Source organism: Ornithodoros turicata, chromosome 8 (assembly GCF_037126465.1).
Source record: "Ornithodoros turicata isolate Travis chromosome 8, ASM3712646v1, whole genome shotgun sequence".
Taxonomy (NCBI): domain Eukaryota; kingdom Metazoa; phylum Arthropoda; class Arachnida; order Ixodida; family Argasidae; genus Ornithodoros; species Ornithodoros turicata.
Genome location: NC_088208.1, coordinates 36,942,264 through 36,960,734, shown reverse-complemented (window position 1 = coordinate 36,960,734; position 18,471 = coordinate 36,942,264). Strand labels below are relative to the sequence as shown.

General features: G+C 46.8%; 3 protein-coding genes across 4 annotated transcripts in view; 1 reads left to right on the top strand and 2 right to left on the bottom strand.

Annotated features, from left to right (window-relative positions):
- Positions 1 to 5,351, bottom strand: part of LOC135367195 (PAT complex subunit CCDC47-like) — a 59,392-nt gene extending 54,041 nt beyond the window's left edge. The window contains exon 1 of the mRNA XM_064600348.1: positions 5,147 to 5,351. The gene's annotated coding sequence lies outside the window, so the exon portion shown is untranslated. The remainder of the gene's footprint in view (positions 1 to 5,146) is intronic.
- LOC135367199 (glycoprotein-N-acetylgalactosamine 3-beta-galactosyltransferase 1-like) lies at positions 313 to 4,850 on the top strand. The gene is made up of 5 exons (XM_064600355.1): positions 313 to 501; positions 848 to 1,087; positions 2,011 to 2,326; positions 3,650 to 4,004; positions 4,548 to 4,850. The coding sequence occupies exons 1-5, from the start codon at positions 432 to 434 to the stop codon at positions 4,710 to 4,712; spliced, it is 1,146 nt and encodes a 381-aa protein (XP_064456425.1). The 5' UTR covers positions 313 to 431; the 3' UTR covers positions 4,713 to 4,850.
- A 3,782-nt stretch (positions 5,352 to 9,133) lies between the features above and the next one.
- LOC135367193 (transformer-2 protein homolog alpha-like) lies at positions 9,134 to 18,205 on the bottom strand. Of its 2 annotated transcripts, XR_010414383.1 has the most exons (12): positions 18,032 to 18,205; positions 16,194 to 16,462; positions 15,991 to 16,080; positions 15,870 to 15,890; positions 15,676 to 15,727; positions 15,470 to 15,598; positions 15,182 to 15,241; positions 14,992 to 15,107; positions 12,274 to 12,288; positions 12,060 to 12,170; positions 10,476 to 10,784; positions 9,134 to 10,137 (listed from the first exon to the last, which is right to left on the bottom strand). XR_010414383.1 is itself a non-coding variant. In XM_064600342.1 (11 exons), the coding sequence occupies exons 1-11, from the start codon at positions 18,044 to 18,046 to the stop codon at positions 10,736 to 10,738; spliced, it is 927 nt and encodes a 308-aa protein (XP_064456412.1). In that variant the 5' UTR covers positions 18,047 to 18,205; the 3' UTR covers positions 9,134 to 10,735. The 2 variants fall into 2 exon arrangements, 1 of the variants encoding a protein (XP_064456412.1); XM_064600342.1 differs by having other exon boundaries at positions 9,134 to 10,784.
- Between the last annotated feature and the right edge of the window lie 266 nt (positions 18,206 to 18,471).

Sequence of the window (18,471 nt, the reverse complement as noted above, 5' to 3'; positions counted from 1 at the left end):
TTGAGGAAATAGAAGTGTGGTGTCAACCTTAGACGCCCTTGTACAAGCACAGTTTCATGTACAACTGCAACTCCAAAACTGAGTGAAAAGAAAAAGAAACGGAAAGGGAGAGAGAATATGTTACATTACAATGTCTCGACAAGACCCTTGCATCTATTCAAGTCTCCTTGCTACAGTGAGGATGACACTGTTTGAGCCAGCAAAGTCTTCAATGACAGCAGAGTACCATTACAAGGAAAGTAGAAAACTACCCAGCCGTGCACATCGACAACCACGAGCTGCGTATAGACGACAAAGAAGAAAAGATCGGGATAAGGCGTTTGGTTGTGTGCCACGCTATTAAAAGAAGAAGAGAAGAACCTTTACGTCATGAAATGGTGACGAAGCAAATTCTCCTGCAGCGTCCCGACTGACAACGAACCATCTCTCTGATGACCAAGGCTGATGGCCAAGGCTACGTCGACCTGAAGGCTCTTAGCAACCTTCTGGAATGGCTACGCTGTAAGTTACGGGTTGATATGGAAGCGCAGCGCAACCGGTCCTAACCGAATTTACCAAATTTACCGCGAAGAAGCCCGCGATAAGAAATATGAAAAAAAAAAACTGATAAGTTTAAAAAAGTTGCATATTTATATGTACTTGTTCATTTTTACTCGTTTCCAATTTGTAGCTCATTTTGCGACATCCATGCAGCCTGCAGGATAGATGTCCCATTGAAAACCGAAAAACTATACCGGTAACCGGAAATATTAAAACGGCGGATCGCGTAACCGTAACCAAGACTCGCTTTCAGAGTTTTGACACTAAACCGTAAACGTAACTGAACCGATACTCGTTTTTGTTTCAGTCCCTGCCCGGGGCTTCTCTCGCCAGTTCCTGATCACCCTGTGTGTTGGGATGACCTTCGGTTTCGGCTTTGCCTCTCTTCGGTGGTGTGACCTGGACGAACCCCGCTCCCCGACGTCGGAACCCCCGAGGCTGCGGCAGCTCTTCTACGGTGAGGGACCTCGCGTGGACAGCGACAACGAGACTGGTCCGCATAAACCGTTGGCGTTCAACGGGACGGAGGAGGAGTTCCACTATAAAGGTAAGATGACTTGTCGCGTACGGCAATTGTGATACTATAACGATACTGCGGATATAACGAACGATGTCGTGTAACCATCGGTTGGGATATGCCTGAACCTATGATTATTGCTGCAACTTGGTTGGTGATAATATAATAACATAATAAATTGGTTGATAATATTCATTCTATAGTATTTCTAAATGTTTTGCTATTCTCTCGTGCAGCCGAGGTGAGTAGCCCGCTTATAGCGAATACTTGTAGTATGGGCGCTAAGTGGCACACTATAGCGAGAAATGATTCTCCTTCATGTGCTTAACGCTAAAGGCTTCGTCCTTAGGAAAAGTCGCAGTTATCGCTCGCTTCGACGCGGTTTCTATTGGTTCCCTTCCGTCTCCACTCATTGCGGATGCGCACCTCGCTGTCCTCCTCCCCAACGTGACTGCGCGCGCTCCACCTGTACTCTCTCTCCGCAGCGCGCCTCCTCTCCCCAACCTACTTCTCTCCCCACCCCAGCGGGCTCCTCTCTCCACTTCCATGGCTACAGACAGACCACGCCGCAATTATTTCGTAGCGAGGACTCTAATGCTAACGCTTTTATAATAAAGAGTTACGGAATCACTCGCAAAAATAACGGCATCAAATCCAATAAGTGAGAGTGAGTCGCACAACGAGTTGGCGCAACGATCGAGAACACGTCTAGCTCAAGCTCCGACGTCAAACGAGCGAGATATGCGGCCATTCCTATTGGTAGTCGCAATCGCGTGACCTCTGTCGCACTGCTTTATTGGCGGAGATGTGTGCCGTCGCAACCTGACAAATTTCCCCATTCGCGGTGCGGATTTTGTGCACATAAGCTTTAAGTAAACGACTTCGAGGCAATCAACTGCATTTCACACTTGTTTTGCACAAGCGGATTGAGGCGCTGTGCACTGTTCTTGCAGACGAAGACCGCGTGGCACAGATACTTAAGAAACGAGTGCGTCTCCTGTGCTGGGTGATGACCAACCCAGCTAACCACGCCAAGAGGGCAAAACACGTCAAAGCCACGTGGGGTCGCCGCTGCAACGTGCTCCTTTTCATGAGTTCCCAATCGGACCCCGAGCTACCTGCGATCGCCTTGCCCGTCAACGAATCTCGATCTTATCTCTGGGAGAAGACCAAGGCCGCTTTCACGGAGGTGTACAACAACTACCTGAACGAATCAGACTGGTTCCTCAAAGCTGACGACGACACCTACGTCATAGTCGAAAATCTCAGGTGAGAATTGTGCAAGTAAGTCTGCTGTTCGCGCAGCTCCACCGTTTTCCTCTCTCCCCTATTGCTCGTGAGGCGACCTCACTGGTCCCAAATAAGGGGCAACATTTCAAGGTTGAGGCCGCACATGGTTTCTTCTCTAAAGACGTCTCCTTGTTGCAGCATTCTGAGTGGACAGGCACTTTGTCACGTGGTTTTCCCCAACTTTTTTTTTTCTCCCATGCACAGAGACAGTGTCGTAGCTTATAGCCGGTGGACTAGTCCGTAGAAGGGATAGAGCTACGACGAAGAAGCGCGTTTTCCAGACGACGGTCAGTAGCTTTTAGGATGTAGCAAAAGTATCGTCAGACATAAGACTGAGGGTCGATTCACACGATGAAACTTTTGCTGCATAGGTTCATTTCGGCCGCGGTTACACGCCGGCGAAGGTTCAGAGAGCAGGCTCCTTTCACACAGTGAGCAACTCGCGACCTCGTATTGGTGAACGAGCTCGTGAGAGAATGTTATCGCACGAGAGCGAGAACTGAAAATACGGTTGATAGTTTGCAATGACGTATTCAAGAACACACTATCGTGAAATGTTTGGCTGAACCGCATCGGGACCTTCTATGGTGCTAGCGCTGTTTTTTAATGGCTAGGTTGCGGAACTTCTGCCTCGGATATTCTTCCCAAATAGGTTCCCAACAGTGCTGGTACTTGCATAGCCATATTGCAAATTTCATAGCCGTATTGCCAAAACAGACCAATCCATGAGTCGTCCTGCTACAGAGGTACTCCTGTCAATTTCCTCGGCAGCTAGCTGAGCAGTACGGCAAGGGTCCCAATGGATCAGTGCTGCCTTTCTTTACAGCTCAAAAGGGAGAACGACGAGCTAGCGTCAGAAAACACAAGAACCTGCACCCTGTCTCGACATTGCCCAGTGATCAAGGAGTCCTCATTATTATAAGTATTGCTTCTACCGTAGCCAGTGCGTCCGTTCTTTATTTTACTTACATTTGGGCAGAGACTTGCGTCCAGCAAAGCGGCCGACACTAAGTCTCAAAATAGTATTTTAGCAGCATGCGCGATCCCAGGATTTTTTCTTTGGGGAGTGCAAAGTGTGCAACCAATAAAAACTGGATAACGGAATGGCGTCAATAAAAACTTGATATTCAGGGACCCAGCGGATAAGATTTAATAAAAATAAAAATGACATCTGATCATCACGACCTGCTAGTAAAACGCGGGCAGTCGGTGATCTTGCAGCTCCAGAGAGGGGGTGCCACAGCCTCCACTTGCCCTATTCTTGGAACGCCCATGTTTAGTAGTATATATATCTGTGCTCAGGTACTTCCTCCTGGACAAGAACTCCTCTGAACCCATCTACTACGGCTGCCGTTTCAAGCCGTACGTGAAGCAGGGCTACATGAGCGGAGGGGCAGGCTATGTCCTCAGCCGAGAAGCAGTCAAGCGATTTATAGAGCAGAGCCTTCACGATCCCAAGTGCCGCCAAGACCACGACGGCGCTGAGGATGTGGAGATTGGAAAATGTCTGGAGCAAGGGGGTGTCCAGGCTGGGGACTCCCGGGACATTCTTGGGAGAGGAAGGTTCTTCCCACTAGTGCCAGGGAGTCATCTTATCACTGGTGAAGTGGGCAGAGATTTCTGGCTATGGAAGTGGGTCTACTACCCCCTCGCAGAGGTGAGAATTGTCACGGCAGTTATATTCGGAGATATATTTCCGTCAGCAGATAATGTGGTACATACACCGAGAGCAGGGCGTACAACACGGTGGACACCGGAGGGACTGGCAAGACAACTCAGTGTTTGTGAACGCAAATATAAGGAGCACAGGATGCCACTTCAGTCACTAGCCTTTCTTAAACCAATTTGTCATACTGCCTATTAAAATGAACCATGCGAAGCGATTCCTGACCCTCTCTTCTGTCTTCACATAGTGTTTAATTGACCCTAGATAACGTCTAGCATGCTCTCCATGCTCCTCAGAAAAATCCTGCATCCGTCCTTGAACATGACCAGTGTAGAAGCAAGTTTGTGCGATACAGATACGTACAATATGTCGAAGCTCCGAGGTCTAAGCCAATCAGAGGAACTGTCTTTAGGTTTATGCAGGTAGCTGACTTGTCTCAAAGTCCATAGTATGCGTGCTTCAACTGCTTCCAATTATTCATTGCTGTGACAGTGCAGAATATTGTGCTAAGTCACTAATATTCTTCCATTTCAGGGAATGAACTGCTGCAGTGATACAACAATTTCATTCCACTACATCAGCCCAAATCTGATGTATGTCATAGAATACCTCATCTACCTCCTTAGGCCATATGGAACATTCTCCATGGTGCATTGCAGAGAAGACAATAGTGAACAACATGGAACAACACGCGCTTGACAGCAGAGTAATCGTGTGCCGCGTCGACGGTGACGCCTTTGCATACAGGTCACTCAATAAGACACTGGTGACTTGAGGCATCCTCTGTCGAAGTATTCAAATAAACGAGCAGCATGAAAACTAAGTCTCGGTAATTCAACGAATCACGCAACAACAAGTAGCGGGAGCGTTCTAATTACGGACGTCACTGATGGTACTGCCAACTGGCACTGAGGTAGTGCGCAAGAGTGAGCTGTAGAACGACGCCCCCCCCCCCCCCCCTTTACAAAGCTGTGCAGTAGCGCCCAGGACCCAGATGCGTCCCCCCCCAGTCAGAGACCTCACATCAGAAGTCAGAGCAGCAATCTTTCTTATGGCGCATACAAACATGTCGCACAGTTCACTCAGACAAAGCAAAAAAAAAAAAAAAACAAAAAAAAAAAACAGACGCTTACCACTGACACATACTTGCCAGGCAGATACGGAGCAGTGGCTGACAGTCTTTGCTACCTGTCATGCCAATGGGTGTTCTGGCAAAAGTTCCCCCAAGACACAACCCAAGCAGCACAATGTACTGAAAGTCGAGTGCAATAGGGGTGAACGGGTAGGTGGAAGACCTTGAACGAACTGGCGAAACTAAAGAACATTGATAAGACACATACCGTCCACCCCTATTGCACGCGACTTTCGGTACATTGTGCTGCTTGGGAATAAATCGGTTATCTAAGGGGCGTGTCAAACTGATGCGACACGACAGGACAGAACGGGACGGAAAGCGACAGCCGGAAGTTCAGTGTCGTGTCGGATATCAAGACACACAGGCGAGACACGTCAGCTCAGAACAAGACATCATTCCGCGGAAAGTTGAGTCGTGCTCGGCAAGTGTCGTGTCGTGTCGCAAGTCACACTGTGCCCGAGCAGCCAACAGACATTGTATGGAGAGTGTAAATAGCGGAGGTTGACAGCAGCGAAATTTCCTATATCGATAAATATCGATAGTTATATTGGTAGACTATCGATATATCGGTATTTTTAAAAGAGATATCTATATTTCGATGTTTGAAAAACTGTCGAACAATTAAAGAATGTTTTCCTTGTATTATTTCCTTTCATGAGCATTACCGCTGAGGCACGTGATGAGGATGGGGGTAATGGCAGGGTCAGTTCGCTGTTGGCGGTGGCGACTAGCAACGTGCATTACCAGGACCAATGAGGATACGTTCTCAATTATAGTCACAGAAATTTAGTGCAACAATTAGTGTGGAGGATGTCGCCCTCCTCGGATCCGCACTAACTTGCCTCCTTCTCCTTTCTTCCTCGAGGAATGGATGTTTTGCGAATGTGGATCCACTGCGACTGCCGTGTATAAGTTTGGCGCTCGGTGAACTCGTCCACCCCGCTCCTTTTTTCATGTCCTGTCCCTGCGCAGACCCGCCTAAAATTTCTAATATTTTTATCAGCATACATATCGATGTAAGATCGAAATTCATATCGATGTGAATATCGATAAGAACATCGATATCGTCCCATCCCTACAGCAGTGACGAGCTTGAGGAGAAGAAAATGTGCGACCATGGCTCATGCACCGCAAGAGTCTCGGTTGTTACCAGAATTTGGTGCGCGGGCTTGCACTGGAAGATCGCAGGATAGGAAATCGAAGACAGCGAAGAAAAACGCAATGAACGTGTTTCTCCACAAAAAAATGGTGGAGAATGTGCCTGTTTAACGAGCAGTGATCGCGGATGTTTAAACAGAGTTTAAACATCGTACGACACGTATTATCCAACAGTTCAGTAGGTTCTGCAATCACACTGACGAAACAAGTCTTACGACACTGATTCTGTTGTTGTGTCGCGTCAGCGTGACCGTATGTCGGCGACATCCTGAGACGACTCGACTGCTTTCCACTTGTGTCGCGTCGCACGGTGTTGAATGTCGTGTCGCACCAGTGTGACAGGGAACTGAATAAAACCTTCGGACACTTTTGGAGGGGATTTTGCTGGTGTCCGGACACTACCCAGGCAACACAGTGACGTCCAGTGGATATCCATGCAGGAAATGAGGGATATCCAGAGGACATCCCACCATATCCGGCGGAGATCCATGGGATCCACCATCCCGGAAACTACCAGAAGACGTCCCATGGCAATCCTGTGGACTTCGTGTGAGACGTATCATGGATATGAGATGGACCAGTCGGGACATGCGTACTACACCACGCAACAGCAGTTATCATGGCGGCGAGCAGTTATGCGTAATCCTTGTGAAGGAGAACGTCTAAGCAGAAATCTTGCAAAGATTACAGGCACAGTATGAAGAACAAATGATGACAAAGGGGGGGGGGGGGGGGAGTTAAGCGAATAAGAGGATTTGGTGAACTACATGGACACGTTCGTCCGACTGCAGTCGTGCCAGTTAACATTGCAGGTGATGAGCAAGGTTGGCTCTTTCAGAAGCATCACCACTGTCTTCGTAGTCCTTGTTTCGCCCTGTAGAGAGAGTCGAGCGGGAGCGCGCGAGTCGATGTTCAGGCATTCCTCGTACGAAAAATACTGCGTAGAGAATTTGTGCGCGCGCGCTTTCACAACACGTCAGACAGAAAATGTTTTGTGTTACAAAAAAAGACGCAAATATCTGTGTGTAAGAAAGGTTGCGAGATTCAGTTGAAGCTCTGGGGCCTAAGCCAAGCAATTAGGTTTGCGCACGGAGTTGACTTGTCCCAATGTAGTATCTGTGCTTAACCACTTCCAATTCACTTATGCCCATTGTGCATAATATTGCACTAAGTCACTAATATTCTTCCACTTCGAGGAATGAACTGCTGCAGCGATACTGCCATTTCATTCCACTACATCTGTTTGTCTACCAAATTAGGCCGCATGGAAAAGCCTCCATGGTGCATCACAGAGAAGACAATAGTGCATCGAATACCACACACTTGACAGCGGTGTAATTGTGTGCAGCGTTAAGTGATTTCTTTGCATATACAAGTCACTCAGTAAGCCATTGCTGACCAGAGGCACCTTCAGACAAGAAAATGCATGAAGTCCAACAAAGTGCCAGAAAAGTGATCAACACGAAGCACCACCAAATAAGCTCACCTACAGGTTTGGAACCACATAGTGTGGCCATTCTTGTGCACCCTGCCCCCCCCCCCCCCCCCCCTTTCAGTTAGGTATCAGATTAGGGATCAGATTTAATTTGCTGTAAGGCAGATTGGAAAGACAAATTTTATATGCAAAAAATTATGTTGGATGACTTGTTTAAAAGAACGGAGTTCGAAAGGATGAGGACAGAGACTTCTGTAGTCATCACATCAAAGGTGCGAGCACAATTTTATTATGGTACACACAAACATTCACTCAAACAGAGCAAAAAAAAGCACATGCTTACCACTCATCCATACTTACCATGCAGATTCGGGACAGTGGCTGATCGCTGTTGGAATCTGTCTTGCCAATAGCCGGTGGTCTGGTCAAAGTTCGCCCCCCCCCCCCCCCAAGACACAATACATCAGTTACCCAACGGAACTACAAGGGTCGTTCAAGGTTGACTTGTGCTTAAAAAAAAAAAGTGGGCAAATGTAAATGAACAAAACTTTCGGAGGACGCAGTGCAATCATGCTAGTGTCAGCGGCACATGCTACCAGCACAGATTTTGCGAAGTTTATAGGCATGGCACAAAGAATGACAAGGGGAAGATAGTATGAACGGGGCAGTTTGTGAAGGACGTGATTTGGTAACGAATGAACCAGATGGACACGTTCGTATGTCTGTGCAAAATGGCTTCACAGACACCTCTCCCGTGACCAGAAGGGAGCACGCATGGCAGTCTCTGAGCAGCTGCCGAACAAATTTCAATACAAGGGGGACCAAGTTTTGCAATCATCACATGTGACAAAACATGCATCATTTCACCCCAGCAGTGATGGAAGTGCGTCAAAGCATTCTGGCGCAAGAAAAGGCTTCATGCACAGCTTCACAATCCACCGTTGAAGGGTTTTCCACATTGTTTCAGATCCAGTGAAATCAGGTCTGAGCAATTTACAGGGGCAAGATCGGGGAGCCATGAGGCTAACCTAACGTAGCCTCCTCCCACGAATCAGTGCAGAACAGGCATAAACTGTCCACATTCACAATGTGTTTCATTGTCGAAGAGCCATAGAGATCCTCCAAGGTGGCAAGTTACAGTGACCGTCAACAACAGGCCTAGCACACACTTAAAAAGCTACCCTTATGAATCGAAAGACAGTACTAAAGTGTGGTCTCCTTATGCATCTCAGCTTGAATAGTGACACACATAAGTAAAATGCAAGCGAGTTGCTGTAGGTATACTTGACGGATGCAACGTGAGCAAGCTTCAGTATAACAGAAAAGACAACACGGAACAAACAGCACAATTGCTGCATTGTCAAAGTGACGAACATGTGCTTTGTGAGCCTGAGACTGCTCGCCAAAGAAAAACAAGATGCGGCAATCTCCGGGGAAGCCCACGGGAACTACTGCCTTCTAGGACGTGCTGTCACGATTAATACCCAGTACAACCTCCACGTTGATAAAGGGTGCTGTGTGAAATGCAACTTGCAAGAAAAGGCCTGGGATGTTGACATGAAGGGCGATTCATGACAATGCCCAGTCTCACATGGTGAACAAGTAGCAACACTGGTCGAGATGCGCCCCATGCCCATTACAGCCCAGATTTAAAAGCCGGTTAAAAAGCCCCATAGAGGAAGGGCATTCCACAGAAGTCCTCCAGAAAGATATCCAGCAGTGGCTACGACAGCAGCCAATCTTTGTACATCAAAGGCACCGAAGTGTGCATCTAGATGCACACTGCGAATACCTCGAAAAACTGAGTTTTGTGCTTCCCAAATTATCCATTGCATTGAAGAAAAACGGAAGACTGCCAACCTTGGACGACCCTTGTACAAGAACAGTTAATGTGCAATTTCACCTCCAAAACTGAGGGAATAGAAAAAGAGAACATCTTAAATTACAACGTCTTGACAAGACCCTCTCGCATTTCGTTTTTGACGACTCTTTGCTACAGTGAGAATGACATTTTTTGAGCCAGCATAAGCAGAGTACAGTTACGAGGAAAGCTTAAAATTACCTTACGGCATGTAACTGTACTTGTTTTTGCTGCTACCTCATGTTAGCTAACTTGTCGTGCATGCAAACACCAACGATGGCAGACTGACAATCTAACCGAATCTGACGCCGCACACTTCAGCATACTTCAGTATGCAGCCTGCAGTGAGGAAAGGTACCGCAAGGTACTAAGGCATGCAAAAGCGCAGGGAACTCTGCCGTGGCAGCATCACGGCACTTTGGCATCTCCTATTCCCCCATCCCAGCCTTAACCTTCGGTACTTCCACATGAATGGTGTGCATCACGGAGGAATCCGCTTTGGAACATAGCAACACAAGGGTCTGTCCTGTGGGAACTGGAAGGTGTAAGAGCTAGAATCACTTACAGGACTGCCAAAACCACTACCCTCCAAAATGTGAGGAAGGCTGGTTCTGTTATGATCCCATCACCATGCTAGACAACGTACTTCGTCCAGCCACACATAGATCAATTTTCAGAGAGCTGCGCTCTCAGTACCCCCCCCCCCCCCCCCCAACGACAACATGCCACAGATATTAACGCAGAAAGGAGCATGCATCACTGACAAACTTCTTCGCCCAGACAACATGCACGGTTAAGACTGATCTATGTGCAAATAAACGCAGCACGTTAACAAAAAAAAAAGAAACAATGGTGGAGGACATCACCTCATACCTCATTGCAAAGAAAAACCGGCTTCAGAGCTTGAATCTTCCCAACCCAAGACTCTTCTCTTCGGCAGCTACCCGAGAAGCACTTTTCCAATTTTCCCTACCGGCAAATTTTCCCCGTTTGATTTTTGCGCTTTGCTTCCAAATCTTCCGAAACTTCGCCGGCCACGTTTTCGAGAGAGACGACGCTATTTTCTTTTCCCCTTCACACCTTCAAACTTCGTGAAACTTCACAACTTCAAACTCTTCGCCTTAACTTCAACTTTAACTTCCCTTCTCTTCACAGTTTTCTGTCTTCCAAGCCCTTGTTAGGCTTCAGAAAAAAAGCAAAAAGAGGCATGTTAATCATCAGTCCTTCCACGCCGTCCAGCAGTGTACCCAGTGTCACGGAGGGGCTGAGGGTACTGCCCCTGGGTACACTACTGAACACTGCTCACATACACATCACACATGGAAATACACCAAATCCCTTAACAGTTGCTTTATTCCGAACAGAGGTCAACAAAAACACTGGCATTGGACACGAGTGCACAGACCAGCGCAGTCTTAGCAGCACTGGGTACAGGGGAACGAAGTCCCATCAGGGGTACAAAGCTGTTGGCTGTACTAAACTGGTCCGTCCTAAGCTCTAGTCCGCAGGGTTCACCAGCAAAAAAAAAAAAAAACTTGGGGAGGAAAGGTGGGAAGAAAGAGACTGAACGCGATTTTCGCGAGAATTATAGTGCATCAGTAATGAATAGTGCTAGCCACCGCAAACCAATCTCAACTCTCGACCTCAATCCTTGTGCAAGCAGCTGTGAAATGTAAACCTGGACAAGCTGGCCCCCTAGCGGGACAGACTGCAAGTTTTTTACAGTGTCACACACATGCGTGGCAATCTCAGCACGAATCAGTCGCACGGTGCAAGCTACGAAGCAACGTAGCCATCATCCCAGCACACTAGAACGTGTTTTGCATCATGTCTAGTATCACACACTTTTGCGTTACGTGTACTGGCAGCACCCTACGTCAATTCGAGAGCTCCCCTCGGGAAAACTTTGCTCTATCGCTGCTGAGGTATGTGTTGCGCGTGATACAAAGATTCTATGCCGTACAAAACGTAAGTGCACAATAAAGAAAAAATAAACCGGCCTCAATCTGCAACTCACGTTGACGCAACACACTAGGATGTCAGACACAAAAAAAACCTGCACCTGCAATCACTACTGCGATTCACCACGAATGTACGCCACCCTACATATGCTCAAACAGCTCAAACGCTCACAAAAAAGAAAAAGGATATGACCCTAACACTACAGTTCTTTTGCACCACATTTTTTATTCCACGGACTCGGACCGACTGACATTCAACGCTGTCGGGAACATGATTGTGCTATCGATGAAATGAAGAGAAGCTAATGGGAACAAGGGGGTTTTAGTCTGTGAAGGGTGCGTACAACATCCAAGGCTGTGGCATAAACAGCGCTAGACAAAAAAAAAAAAAAAAGAAACCAGCTTTGAGAGGAAGGAGAAGTCAGTCCAGATATGAAAGGAGAAGAAGAAGAAAAAAAAAAGGCACAACCGCCGCGGGTCTCAGTAGTATCCGTACCTCCGCGGAGAGTAGGACCTAGAGCGGGAGCGGGAGTAGCGCCGCCTGTAGTAGGGTGATGGGGACCGATCCCGGTAGCCGCCCCGGTATCCGCCTCCACCGTAACCTCCGCTGCAAGAGACGGCGCACCCAGTGTAAGGCGAGGGTGTTCAAAGGTGGGGTCGGTGTGATCACGACTGATGATCACCCACGGTTTTTTGATTTGGATACATACCCTTTGTTTGATGAACTGTCAGGAAGAAAAAGAACAAGCCTCAGTTAATGACACGTTTGTAACCAAGGTAACATAACTAGGGTTTCCGGTGTTCGGCATCTGAGATCTCCCGAAAAATTCGGCAAAAATGAAAGGCAAACTGAATTACGCTAGTGCAAGATTGGATTGGCTTATAACTAGAGCCTGCAGTTTTAGGGGTTTTACCCGATTGTTCCCCGAATTTGCCAACGAATGGAAGGTTGCCTCTTTAGGGTGAAACCCGATTTTTACCTGGCAAATTGCCCTCACTGGGATGTCTATAGGAATGCACTGATTTACATGTTTGGCAGAAAAATTCACTTAGATCACCGTTTGTACCAAACCACTACAGTTAGTTTGAGCAACTGAGCCAGACTTCACCCGGAATTTAGCATACTGGAAGTTTTTTCACCCGAATTCACATGAATTTACTGCACGTGTTTATTTACCCGATTTTTACCCCCCTGAATTTAGAAAAAAATATTTCCCAAAAACATCAGACTTATAACATACTAAAATAGCAGGTTAACTTCTCCTTGCCACCTTTCTTCGCACTATCTTATAATACCTCTGAAAATGTAAACACCCAAAAGGCGGAAACCATAACAGTGACTAACATACTTACAGAGTCAAACAGGTAAACAAAACAAACAGGTAAAACAAGTTTTGCAGATCTCCATGTGTGACTACTGGTACTCAAGATATAAAGTGGCAATCAAGAAGCACCATGGGCACATGCGGGCATGTTGCTAACACGATTTACTTGGCACCTAGCACCATTAGATTAATTCAACGCCACCGTAACGGCTTCATAAACCAATTATAGCACAGACTGCAGATTTAGCTTAGATTGCTTCTCCACACAAGGTACTTCAAAATCTGGATAGCTGTTTCTGCTTTTCCAGATGAGTACCATAAATCCCGCATCAATTTCCTTTCAACATAAATTAATGCCCATTAAGTATAGTTCAGAACACCCAACAACTTCTGTACAGGCCACACTCCTCAAAAACCATACATTGAAATGAAAGAACATAAGGCACGAATCGTGAACATCATATCATGCATTCAGATCCAGACATCCATCTCTTTAGGGCAGCTCAGTGGCATCAGGTACTCTGTCGGCACCAGAGTTAGTCAGCACTGTTCGCGATCATTTCTGCGTGTCCCCTGCACCGGGCTATTTTACCACTTTTAACACGAACTACGAAACAGCCCTGTTTTTATCACTTTTTAACATCACAGACATCATGCGGTTGACACAGGGCATTTGTACACTTTTTGAGAGCGGTTCGATGCTGCAACTTTGGAGTGAGGATCCACAAACGTTTTTCCAATCCATCTGCCAGAAAATTTTCCAAAAAACTGGTCCTGTGGCTTATACACGCTGCGATACGTTGATAGCTGGCACGTAAAGTATGTGTTTTGACCGTTCCCCCGCCTTTTCTCTGTATCTACAGTAGTTCCTCGTTAAAACGGAATTGTTTTTTTTACGTATTATCGCTTATTTCGCTTATAACGTAGGTCGCGGGATCGCCGAAAATCTGCACTTAACCAAATGTCGCATTTTAAGGCCAATACATGTCTGTGATTGAGCACCTACCTTTCTCTTATACCATGTTTGTGCACCGGACTGAATAGCGCGAATATTCCCCGCAGAGAAAAACAATCTATTCAACGTTCTCAAGGAGCCTGGAAAAAACGCAGTGATTTTTGTCGGGCGTAGTTTTTCTGACAGTGTCTTGCGCGTGCGCCCCCAACGACGGCAAGGCAACTGAATGCCTCGTCGCTCAGTCCATTCTGGGTACAGAAGTCCCTTAGTTTGTGCACGGGACATCTCTGCCGCCGCAAAGTCCCAATCATCACCAGAGTCCCTTTCCAGCGCGCACGCTTCACGGTCTCGGACGGCTTTGCACCATCGCTTCAGCCGTGGCTGTTCGCTCACAGATGCAGACATCGGTGTCAAAACTGTCCGCTGAAGAAACAAAGTCGTTCTCTACAAGATCTTTCCATAAGTTTAGCGCGTTGATAGGCACGATAGGTGATGCACGCTTCGGAATTCGCTGACAAATGCGCTTATCCTTTGTTGACCGCACCGTAACCGGTACCTCTCATCGGGATGGCCCATTATAAGCGGTATTCCTATATGTTATGTTCTATGAGAAGAATATTGGGGGTCGGAAAAGGCCACATTATAAGCGGTCACGTTATAAGTTGAGCCTGAAGTTTTTGGGAAATATTTTTTTCCTAAATTCGGGGGGTTAAAATTGGGTAAATAAACATGTCCACTAAATTCATGCGAATTCGGGTGAAAAAACTTCCAGTACGTAAAATTCAAGGAGAAATCGGGCTCAGTTATTCAAACAAACTGTAGCGGTTTGGTACAAACCGTGATGTAACAGCATTTTTGTGCCAAATAAGTAAGTTAGTGCATTCCTACAGACATCCCAGTGAGGGCAATTTACCGGGTAAAAATCGGGTTTCACCCTAAAGTGGCAACCTTCAATTCGGGGAAGAATCGGGTAAAACCCTAAAACCTCAGGCACTAGTTATAAGTGGTCTCCACTGTAAAAGAATCTGCCAGCAACTGAGCACCTTATCTTTTCGCGATGTATTGGCACGAAGCAGCTGAAATTTTGCTGCATGGCACAAACAACCACACCACGAAAGCTTTGCAAAAAAATAAAAAAGTCCACTTACTAGGATGGCTTGCCCATGTAGATCCCAGGGGTCGGTGTGTGAGCCCGCTGTGTGATGGAGTAGTCCACACGGATCTTTCGGCCGTCAATTTCAATACCATTGCAGCGATCCTTAGCCTAATCGAGGAGAAAAGCTTCAATCCGTATCCCTAGGTGTTGTCTGACAAAAGCAGAGTCGCTGAGATACTCACTGCTTTAGCATCATCCACATTCTCAAAGTAGACGAAGGAAAACCCTCGAGATCTGCCAGACTGTAAGAGAGGCAGAAAGGTGACGCTCATGAAGACGACATTCACTGGCCGACACACTATAATACACCGTTAATGGACACACTGTAGGGGGGGACAGGGGAATGATGTATAATTCTCATGCACCTTTTCGTACAATTTGTAAGGTTGTCCGAGCAATAAAACTCCGAAGTGAAATGGACGCTCAACAGTGGCACAGTAATCACCCTGTGCCCAGAAGGGGTGCCTTACCTGTGCGTCATAAACCACCTGTACATCTTCTATGGGTCCATACTTTGAGAAAACCTCTTTCAGGTCCCGCTCCTGTGTGTACAGGCTGAGCCCAAACACCCCCAAGCAGCGGCTTGTTGTTGGGTTGTCCTGGGAGACAAAGCACACACGTAAAAACCTGCACGCTCTTAACGCAGGAGGAGCAACTCGAAAGGGGCGGCACTCACTCGGCTGCCAACATGACGACGTCTATTGGACATCGGTGAGCGACTGTGCGTTCTGAAAGAGTACAAAGTCATGAGGTACGGCCCATAATCAACTCCATAGCACTTGGCAACCATGAGCAGATGCATCATACCAATGGAGATCGATGCAACAATAATAAAAAAAAAAAAGAGTACAACCACAGATAATTCCTCACCTTCGGCTTCTTGAGCTGCCACTTCGCGGAGAGGAGGCAATGAAAGAGGTCAATATCAGCACAGTCCACATCGCAAGTTAACACTCCCAAAATTGAGGGAAATGAGGAAAAAAATACTCACTAGTAGTAATGGCGACTGCTCCTCCGCGGTGAACGCGAGTGTGACCGGCTGTAGTGACGGTGCTTCCTGCGAGATGAACGCGAACGACTCCTGCAACGCGGAAAACACGATGGGTGGCGGTGGCTACGCATTCTTTCGCGCAAAAGAAAACACCGCAAAGAGGTTGTTCCAATTGCCTTTGCCTTGCACGTCGAGCCACTCACCTGGATCGAGAGTAGGAGTGCCGACGTCTCGAGGAGTACGAACGAGAGTAGGAACGGGAGCGGGAACGTGACTCCCTGCTCCCACGCCGGTGGTGAGACCTGTCTCCGCCACCGTCTTCCTCCTCCTCGTTGGCTGCAGGGGGTGCCGACCCATCCCTGGATCCACCTCCTCCTCCTCCCGCCTTCTCTTCCTCAGCCTCTTCATCCTCCTCCTCCTCCTCGGACCGCTGGTGGTACTGTTCCTCTTCGCGGCCATCTTCAGGGCTAGCCTGCGATTCAATTTCACGGCGCGTGTTTATACGTGGTAGCCAAACGAGACTTGCGGAGACAAAAGCAGACAAAAGGCAAAAACAATTTGACAGGAACTGGCGCCCTCTGCTAACGTAGAAGCACTGAAGCCCGTAATGTAAAAGCCAGAGTTGGGGAACACAGAAGCATGACACAAACACACGCCTTCAGTTGACATTGAGTCGTCCTTCTGTGTGCCCAGACCCAGGTTTTTACATTATGGAGTTCACACACCAGGAAGCTTGCATCTACACCATTTTGTCAGAAGTGTTGAAGCCAATACCAGTCTGTACCTGGATTGCTCCCTACGTCACCGCTAAAGGTGCTTGAAACTGTCAAAGCAGATTTTTAGAATCAAGGTAACCCTACCAATCGCTTCCATGTTTGCTGAAACCATTCGAATATAACAAAAGTAGTAGTTTTGTGAATAGCAACATGCACACATACTGTCCAGAGAGTCATCATTCAACCGAATATGCATCAGGGTGAAAAATACGAGGATGAAATTTAGACTGACTACAGCGTGTAAACTTGCTTCTGATGATGCAGGGCATAGTGTGAAGAACAATGTTATACACATGGGTCGTGCTGGGGTTCACCCCACTATCAAAACTGATTTGGGGACTAGGCAAGCTACCACAATCTCACTAAACTAACCTATCACTAGACTCACCTAAGACATCAAACTAGGTTAGTTTAGTGTTGTAGTTTGCCTTGCCCCAGGTCCTCTTTCTGGTGTTCCATACCTTGTCATTCGTAAGCTGCCATATCATGTTTGCAAACGTATGTTGCCACATATATATACTTTCGAATTTGCTAAACTGCCAACATGTATCTCCAAGCTCGAAAAGAGCGCTGCTGCAACGCATCAAAATACTAAGTCAAAACAGCAACAGGGGCAAACGATGTGCGATGCATCGTGTGTATAACACTGTTATACTAATAGAAGAACAATCCACTGACTACAGAATAGGGAACAGGCTTTAACAAAGCGCCGCTCACAAAGTACTACACTCAATTTGCGACTATCACGCCAAATGACACGTAAAATTATCGTGGCAAGGGTTTCTTTAAGAAAGTATGAATTGCAGGGCAAACCTGCGAAACGCACGCGCTAGAGTTCAACATGGTCACGACACCGTCAAACTGCCTATTCAGCACGGACATTACTCGTTAGAACACATAATAAGATATCTAAACTTACGATGCCGGCATACACAACCTCAACGACCTGAATGCCATATGCAGCCATCAATATTGATAATCAGCTATTGAACGGAGCTGGTGGACGACGCCATATTTTATGTCGCCGTTACCGCCATCCGCCATATTGCTTTAGAACACAACCGGTCAAAAAACACTAATAACATCGAAAATATCATGCTTATTAACCAACTCCTTGTTACTTATATGATACCGTTCTACGCTAAGCAGTAAGACATCATTTTCTCGGGTGAAGCGTTCTCTTTAATTAGGCAGTTTAAAGCTTTGGTACTGGCCGCATGGGTACCGCGCACACCATGTACAGAATACGAAAAAATTTACGTTACCTCTCGGTCACTCATTTTGGGTTTGCCTGGTGAAGATGCGCTTCTTCAATCGAACACAGAGGGGTAAACGGAAGAAATCGTGGCCTCCAAAGCACGAAATGCGACGAATACCTCGCCCGTCAACACCCACGACGCTGGCCTAACGCGCAGATCACAGATCTTTGTTCCTCGGGAGAAGTGCATTATGGGAAGTCCAGTACACGAATTCGTCAAGAATGTAACATTCGAACAAATATTTTTATTTCTTACATTGTTTTGACTCCTAATTTTTGTACGAAGTAACCATACTGAAAAGAAAAAGTAATAAATGTGTGATCAGGGTCACCACATGAGGACGCCATAGTCGGTATCGACCATCGACAGCTGAAACCAAGTTTCGGTTTCGTTTTTTTTTTTTTTTTTAGTATCATTTCACATAAAGCTTATTGTGTGAGGCTTTT